The following is an 8569-nucleotide window of genomic DNA, read 5'->3' on the forward strand; positions in this document are numbered from 1 at the left end:
AATATATTCTAGTTTTCTTGTTTTATGGGTTTATGTAGGCTTGTGTTAGGTGAGTTTTTGCTTCTTAGTTTTTGATTTTCCTACAAGCAGTTCGTCCCACCCCAACCAAAAAAAAAAAACTATTCATGTACCTTTTTTTTTTTTTTTTTTGTGTGTTTATTTTCGTTTTCAAGGTTCTGAGCCTCCAATTCTCCTTTCGTATCTCTGACTCTAACTTCATTCTTGCTCTCATTCTCACATATTACATTATCAGTATGGATAGAAACTTATGTACCACTACAGCTGTTGTACAGCTAAAGCACAAGTCATTCTCTCCATTTTTAACATTGTACAAGACTATAGATTATTTGGATTGTACCTGATTACCGTATGTTGTATAACTAATGTGGCATAACTGTTGTAGTACAATATAGTGGCAAGCGGAAGGATGTGCTGCAATCCCAAGGCAGGATTTTTACCCATAAGCACTTGGAAGTAACAATAGCAGAAATCTAAGATCATACTGTTTTGTGCAACAAAATAAAGTGAACGTCCCCATAATCATTTGCACAAAAGGCTTTCGAAGGCCACAGAGAAGTTATTGAGATATGAAAACAGATTGTAATGAATGACATTCAAGAGAAAACTAGATACAGTCATTTATCAATAAAAGTACATACACCATTTCCCATTCCATAGAAGCCTACACAAAGGTAAAGTCCTCCACCACAAGGGGTTACAGACCCTTCAAATAGGAGGGTCTTCTAGCATAGCTGTTGATAGATCATTCAAATAGGAGGATCTTCTAGCATAGCTGTAGATAGATCATTTATCCGAGGATAGGCAGCTTTCTCATCAAGTTGATTCTGAGCCCATATCAGCATTTTCAACAAACTTGGCAGCTTTGGATCTGTTAGTTCAGTAAAACAGTAGACAGATTATCAGCCTGTTGGAGGTTCTATTAGATTAATCTTTCAAACATACAGACAAACACATAAATTGTCACAATTCTTCTTAGCGTTGAGCGCAGCAGACCACTGATAACGATAAAAAAAACCAGGAAAGAAGACCTAAAGTAAGCTATACCAAAGCTTTCAACATTTTTCTTCCCGCCTTCTCTTGCAAATGACACATTTCAAGAAATTGTGCATAGAATCTCAATCTCATTAAACACAAGTATTTTTATTTATTCATTTATTTTTATACTAGTTTCTCTCTGGAGAAAACACAAAAATGGTGTATGCAGAATTGGCACGACAGGCAGGGGTTTAAAAGCACTACCCCATAAAAAATGGTAGTAGGAGACTAATAGCAGGCTATGTAAAGTTTCAAAGCATGAAAAAAAAAAAAAAAAAAAAAAAAAAAGAAGCCACTTTCCAAACCTGGATCAATATTTTTACAGCAGGATTTTCATATCCAAGCGGATGCAATTGTAATTATCAATATGATAATAAATCTGAGATGGTTTCAACTCTTTGAACATTTTTCATGGCAAAAGTTTAATTATTACCTTGCAACGAGATGGATCTAAACAAGAAAGATGCTGTAGCATCAGATTGAATGACCATTAAGACCATAAGCGTCACTTAGAAGGAGATGGACAAAACCAGTAACCATGTTGCCATATTGTGACCCTTGGTTATGCAGAGTTTTACAAGAACCAAGCTTAACAGCATCTCATAATAAATAGATTTAATTCATATGACATAAGAAGTCAACAATAATTTAGATGGCAGACATACACCAACCTTTTTCATGACTCTGACTAGTAAGAATAGCTGCATTTACTTCACTCGCTGTCTTCAGACGCTGTGATACGTCCAGAAGCTCACCAACAGGACAGTTGGAGACATCTTCAAATGCCAGAAGTGCAACAGTTCTCTCCAACTCTTCTAAAAAGCTTTGCTGAAAACAAGAATACAATTTCTCCTTAGGACCAAATATTAGGAGCAGTTGTACATAATGATGCAAAGATCAATGTGTAATACTTTTATATTAGGTTTTCACAAGGGGGAAACTGTCTTTACAATAGATATTCAACAATGAACTTCAGTACAAAATATTAAGTCCATTAAATGTGTTAAGAACTGCAACAGAAGAGCCTTCAATCAAAAAACAGTTAAAAGCATTCATGAGAGGAAACTATCTGTACAATAGATATTCGAAATTGAACATCAGTAGGAAATATCAAGTCCACCAAATGTGTTAACTGCAACGGAAGAGCCTTCAATCCAAAAAAAAAAAGCAACATGGCTGATGCAAGATGGAAACAGCTTTGAAACCTTATCAAAGGAGAAGAACACCAGATTCTAAAGCCCAAACTTTGATTTGGCATGATGTGGGTGAAGATGGGCTTATTTGGGACCTTCAAGGATCCAAGTAGTTATTTAGTTTAATTTGGTTTCCTCATTTAATCAAGGCTTTTTTATTATTTTTTAGTTTCTTTATGTTAGGCGGTTTTATTATTTAGTTTCCTTATTTAATTAGTTTAACTTTTTATCATTACTTTAGTTTCCTTTATATTGTTACTTGTGTGATGCCTAATGATTTTAGAAGTAATTCCTAAAATTTTACTGGTGAGATACTAGAGTCCTATCCTTAATTTTTCAGTGTCTTTTCTATTCTATCTGTCCTACATCAATGATCACTCATGAATAAAAGAAAAGTTACAGGGATCATAATCTTACATTTTCTTCTCCCCTAGGTGCTAGCTCCTCCTGAGCAAATTCAAGAGCCTCTTCTACTTTTCCATTCCGGATAAGTTCGATCAACCTTTGCTGTTGAAGATGGAAAAACAATTGGGGATTTGTATCCAGGATCTGCATAAACATTATTGAAGAACCTTTTAAACACATGTAAAGACTGAGCAATCATTCCCCTTTCTATAAATTGCAATGATCCAAGACATGAAAATTAAAGAGACAGATGTTTCTTTGAATTGATATAAGAGAAAAAACAGCAGCAAATTTTAAAAGAAACCAGCAAAACTAGGTTTAACTCTTAAGAGATCAGGCAACGCTATGTCAATATTATTTTTAAATAGCCATGCAAGTCAAAGTGGCAAGCACCACAACAGTAAATACAAACTGCTCTTTTCTGTAAGACCAGTGGGATCCTAAATACTGGCACTTACAGATACATTATGAAGAATTACCTATAGCATCAAGAATTCCATGTAGCTCCCTTAGTAGAGAGCTAGAATCAGAGGGTTTCACGGGTAATATTATAGCCAATGTATCAGACTCCTCAACTAACAACTATATCCATAATTCTAGTGTTGAAATGATTTCAGCTCCAAGCTCGTTTCTAACAAAAAGCTACATGGAGTTTCCAGGATTAAGAGTACATTTTAAACATTTAATAAACAGATAAAACAATTAACATTGAGTTCAAGAAAGATTTTTCATGGTAACCATGAAGCTTATCAAGCAAAGTTAATGGTCAATAGTAAAAACTTAACAATCTATCACTTGTCTTGGTTTAGGGGACTAAATGACATTTACTTCCACATCTCAATTTTAAAGGATTTTCATCTCCAAGGTATTAACCCAGATATGAAGTGTGGACTTTATCCAAAATACAATATGCATTCTTTACATTCTTATCAAGCCTAGCATTCTCCACAAAAATTATTCATAAAGATGATATCTATGAGAAAAAATTCATTAAGCTTCTGCCTACTCAAGAAATACTTTTAGCAGTAATGTAAAAATATGGGCTTTTTAATGAAATGCCTATAAGAACAATATAAAATTTTTGGCAGATCACCCAAAAAAAGACCAAAAAAAAAAAAAAAGCGGTTCATTAGATCATAAAAATTTGGGAGAAAAATAAGGTATTGTACCTCAGGATTTAAGTCATTAACTTTCTCAATTGCATCCTCAACGTTACCACATTGTACTGCCTTCTTAACAGCCATGCGATCAGTGATTGTTGCAAGATCTATGTCTGCTATTTATCCATAAGGTGAAACACAATGACTACAGTGTAAATGAATCATAACACCATGACTCCAACAAAACAAAAACCAACTATAAGTCAACAAATAAACAAAGGATACGCTCTGTTCCTGACTCCAGTCGGAATTTCTCAGCTGCATCAACATAGCCTTCAGTGACAAGAAAATTCATCACCAACTTATTCATGTCTTCTTTCCTAATCTTTACATCATTAAGCTTCTTCTCCCACTCTTCTCTTGTAATAACTTTCTTTGACACTGCCTGTAATAAATTTAATAAACTTTTTTCACATACATATATATGCCTTGCAGAAACTAAAATCTTTTCTACTGTGATTCTATTATATGAATTTTACACACATAAAGTAATATAACCAGCATAAAATATTACAAGACTAACAATTGACCCATCAGGAGCAGCATATACTCTTTCATCTTTCTCCAAATGCTCTGTAGTTACTGAACAAGAAACTAACAGCTTTGTTTTGTAATTTTCCATGCATACTACCTAAAAATTCAACCTAATTCGACTTCCTGGTATATAATAAAGTGGAATCTTTCAGTTCCTATCGTTAAGTCAAAAAATTCTAAAAATAGACGTAATATATTTCGATTCTTTTCTTTCTTAAAGTCTTCTTCAAACAAAAGTTACAAAACACATAAAAAAATGCTATAAACGTATAAAGACATAACAAAGGTTAAAAACCAAAAGTTGCACCCAGCAACAGGATCTTCATCACCGACTCTCTTTCTTTAAATATGAATCAAACCCAACATTTTTCATTACCTTTTGTAAATGCAACTAAAAAATCAACAAGTTTAACACTGTAGAAAATAAGGACCGAAGTCAGTTTTACCATTTCTTCGATCTCTGCAAGCTGACGAATCACAATCCAGAAAAGTGACATCAGTGCACCGCCTTCAATCCCATTTCGCAATCCCACAAAAAAAACAAAAGAAAAAAATTTCCAAATCTTTCTGCACATTCCACACAAAGAACCAATTCAGATTGGCAACAAAATCACAAATTCATTCACGAAACTGATCCAAATGGAAATGTTTGCTTTCAAAACTCCCTTCATAACTTATCTTATCAAAAACCCTAGACTTACCAATCAGTCACTCAAAGAATTGGGATTTCAAGCCCCCAAGTTCAGTCCCAGGAAAAAAGAAAAAAATGGCGATTGAAAATGTGAATATAGCTGCAGCGGAACCAATAATGTTTTCCCAAGAAAATTCGCAGGAAAATAGTACCTTGAGAAAATGAACGAGTTCTCTGCTATAGTGCGAACTAAAGCTATCTCTCTCTCTCTCTCCCTCTCTCTCTCTCGTCTCGGTGTGTATATATATATATATATACATATATATCTATCCAAAGCTTTAAGCTCCGGCGATCCCTTTCGTCTCGCTGATGAACCCCTTTTTCGTTTTGGTTCTCGCTTCCGGGTTTTCTAATCGGGGCTAAACTTGGAACGGGTCGGGTTCAGTTAAATTTGACTGGCTTTATTCGAACTGTCTCCTTTCGCTCATTGAATATCCGTCGCGCTGTTTGGTGAGGCACGCATTCACATTCCCTCAATGAATCTCTCCCTATTCCTAGCTATCTAAACCAAATCCACCATTTGGTTGAATGAGTAGCCCAAAGCCCACAACTAAAGCTTTTTGTGTTGCCTTTTTGTCAAGAGTATATAAAAGTTTTTTTTTTCTTTTTTTTTCCTTTTATATATTTATTTATTTATTATAAACGTGTTTTTTTAAACACAACCATTTTTTTTTCCCTCCCATTAAATTTGATATAAATTTCAACAATACCCTTTTATTGAAGGTAAAATATATAATTTATAATACTTAACATTATTTAAATAGATTCTTATTGAATAATGTCAAAATGTTTACTACGCATCAACTAAACAATTTATATATACACAATCATTAAAAAAAAAAAAAACAATATAGATATAATTAAGCAAATATGAACTTAATTGTACTTTTGAACTTTAAAAAGTATCTTTTTTTTTTTAAGGCAGAAATATAAAACTTCAATTGATTCATATGTAATACACTTTGTCAATAGACTTTTTTTTTTTTTTTTTTTTTTGGAGGGGGGAAATAAAGCATGTAGTTATAATTATATAATTATTTTTGATAAAGGAGAACTAAATATTCTCCAAGATTTCAATGTTTAATCATACTCTTTTTGTAATTTATTTTTAAAAAATTCGATCAAATATACTTACATCTTAAAACAATTTAATGAAATGTATGAATACATTATACACTTACAAAAGATTTTGCTTATATTTTGAAAAGATAATTTATTTTTTAATATAAAAAATGTTTAGTTCTAGTTATTTAAATATATTTATATTATTCAGTTGAACATTTTAGTATTGTATAATTAGAGTCCAGTGAACATCTAAATAATGTTTGATAATCTGAAATTAAATATTTTATCTTAAATAAAAAATATATTTTAAAATTTATGTAAAATACAATATGAAGAGAAAAAATGTATAAAAATACAACAGCCCTTGCAATATACATATATATATATATATATATATATATATATATATATATATATATATGTATATGCTATGGTTCAAGTTTTGGTGAGTGATTTTTCCAATTCATTCCTTTTTTTTTTTTTGTAATATTATTTTCAAAAAGTAATATCTTTCATAGTGTATTTTTTTCCAGGTTAATTAGTGATTTTTTCTTTTTGAACGAAGGTTAATTAGTGATTATTCCATAGTTGATGGTATTTTCTTAGAAAGAGATATGAAATTAAAAAGAAATATGAAATTTTAAATGAAGCAATAAAATATTTTAAATGCTTGGTAATCTAAATATTATTAGTCAAGGTGCTAATAAATAAATAAAATCACTAGTTGATCCCAGTCATCAGCAACAGAAACTATTAATTTTATGCAGATTCTCATGTGCTTTTTTTTTTTTTGGGGGGGGGGGGGGAGAAAATTCTCATATGCATCGTACAATAAGTAAAAAATATCCTTTCTAATGTCTCAGGTATGGAACAATATGAAGCAGACCTTGTTTGTATTGATTTAAAGATCCCAAAAGCGATACAAAATAATTTTGCAGATTTTTTGGTTCTGTTTGCGGAGTTGTTTTTAAAATAATTTTTTATTTTTCATTTTGTAAAATAGAAAAATTATTCTCTAAAATATTTAAATTTTGGTAAAACTCACTGTAACAAAATTATATGATAACCACAGTAATTTTAACAAGCGTGTGAAGTGTTGCTTCTCTAAGTTTCCCCTATTCTCCTTGGACCTCTTTTCCATTAATGAAGGTTTTAGAACACCCATCGTATCCTTATTAAATAATTTAATTCATCTTATTTTTTATTTTTTTTGGCGGCTTCAGATTTTATATTGTGGCCTTTCTCTGAGAAAATATCTAGCACTCACACATTATCGAATATTATTTAATGGGGGGTTATATGACACCTATAAGTTTTTATCTTTTTTTATCTTTTATTTTGACCTTTTAATCATTTTCTTTGGATTAACATCACTTTGATACCTCAATATTTAGGATTTTGTGAATTTTCAAAAATAGTCATTTAAATTTTTAATTATTCAATTTATTATAAATTGGTTTAACAATTGACAATCGGATAGGCAACTATTCTATTTATATGAGTTCCACGTGATCCCATATCTCGATTCAAATAAGTAAAATCTTCATCCTTAATCTCAACTGCGATCGATCTATTTGTTAAATTGGAGATTGAATTAATATGCAATACATTAAAAAATTAAAGGTTTAGATCATTATTTTTCAAGGTTAAAGGTTTAAATCGCAAATTCTGATAGTAAAAAGTACTACAGTGCAGTTAATTCCACCCCCCCCCCCCCCTCCTCTATTATTATAACACTTAATGCAATGTTGAAGGATCTTTTGAGGTTGTTTGATTTATAATTTTGTTGTTTTACTATTGCAGTAAGTGCATTACATGCTTTAGAATTGCTAAAAAATAGACAAAAAATAGTTAAAAGATCAAAGTTCAAAAACTTGTAAGCTTAAGAAACCAAAATGCCAAAAAAAAAAAAAAAACCAAAAAGTCATTGATCAAAGTGCAAAAGTTTAATAATTAAAGGGGCATAGATGCTAAAAACCTGTAGAATAAAATGTTTAACTCAATTTGCGATTCGATACGAAGATGGAGGACAAATTGCTTATGGAGGATAAATTGCTTGAGGAGGACCAATAGAACTTGTTATTCCCATTATGCGAAGATCTTAAAAATAGGAAATAAAACCTAGGCTTTGTGGATTCAAAAATTGTTACTGTCATCTCAACACCTATATACATACAAATCATCTAATGGATGCACAATATACAAATATATATACTTTCGATAATACAACCTAAAATTATATCTAATCAGATATTGACACCCATAAAAAAAATAAAAATAAAAATAAAAAAAACTAATAAATAAATTTGCATACATATATATTTATAGAAAAATTCTATAATGTGGATGCTCACATTTTTTTTTATTGTGTAAATGCTTTTAAAAGATGATGGTTTTTAAAAAAATTATTATTTTTATATAATAGTATTGATGATTCGTCTTTTAAAATGTCCGAACAATAAAAA

At 30.9% G+C, this 8569-nt stretch overlaps 1 protein-coding gene across 3 annotated transcripts; it reads right to left on the bottom strand.

Moving 5' to 3' along the window:
- Window positions 1-520: 520 nt before the first annotated feature.
- LOC107423792 (protein GID8 homolog) lies at window positions 521-5483 on the bottom strand. 3 transcript variants are annotated; one of them, XM_025067032.3, is made up of 7 exons: window positions 5192-5483; window positions 4795-4856; window positions 4040-4199; window positions 3824-3930; window positions 2667-2798; window positions 1728-1884; window positions 521-889 (listed from the first exon to the last, which is right to left on the bottom strand). In XM_025067032.3, exons 2-7 carry the CDS (start codon window positions 4843-4845, stop codon window positions 768-770), a joined length of 729 nt encoding a protein of 242 aa, XP_024922800.1. In that variant the 5' UTR covers window positions 4846-4856; window positions 5192-5483; the 3' UTR covers window positions 521-767. The 3 variants fall into 3 exon arrangements, with proteins under 3 accessions (XP_024922800.1, XP_015888918.1, XP_015888910.1); XM_016033432.4 differs by having other exon boundaries at window positions 4795-4915; window positions 5192-5480; XM_016033424.4 differs by having other exon boundaries at window positions 4795-4915; window positions 5050-5479.
- Window positions 5484-8569: the final 3086 nt, after the last annotated feature.

This window comes from Ziziphus jujuba, chromosome 1 (genome assembly GCF_031755915.1).
Source record: "Ziziphus jujuba cultivar Dongzao chromosome 1, ASM3175591v1".
NCBI lineage: Eukaryota > Viridiplantae > Streptophyta > Magnoliopsida > Rosales > Rhamnaceae > Ziziphus > Ziziphus jujuba.

Coding starts and splice junctions, on each gene's coding strand:
- LOC107423792 (XM_025067032.3), bottom strand. CDS start 4,845: ATGTCACTTTTCTGGATTGTGATTCGTCAGCTTGCAGAGATCGAAGAA. Junction 2,799..3,823: donor TTAATGACTTAAATCCTGAG/GTACAATACCTT, acceptor ATGTTTATGCAG/ATCCTGGATACAAATCCCCA. Junction 1,885..2,666: donor CACCTAGGGGAGAAGAAAAT/GTAAGATTATGA, acceptor TCTTGTTTTCAG/CAAAGCTTTTTAGAAGAGTT.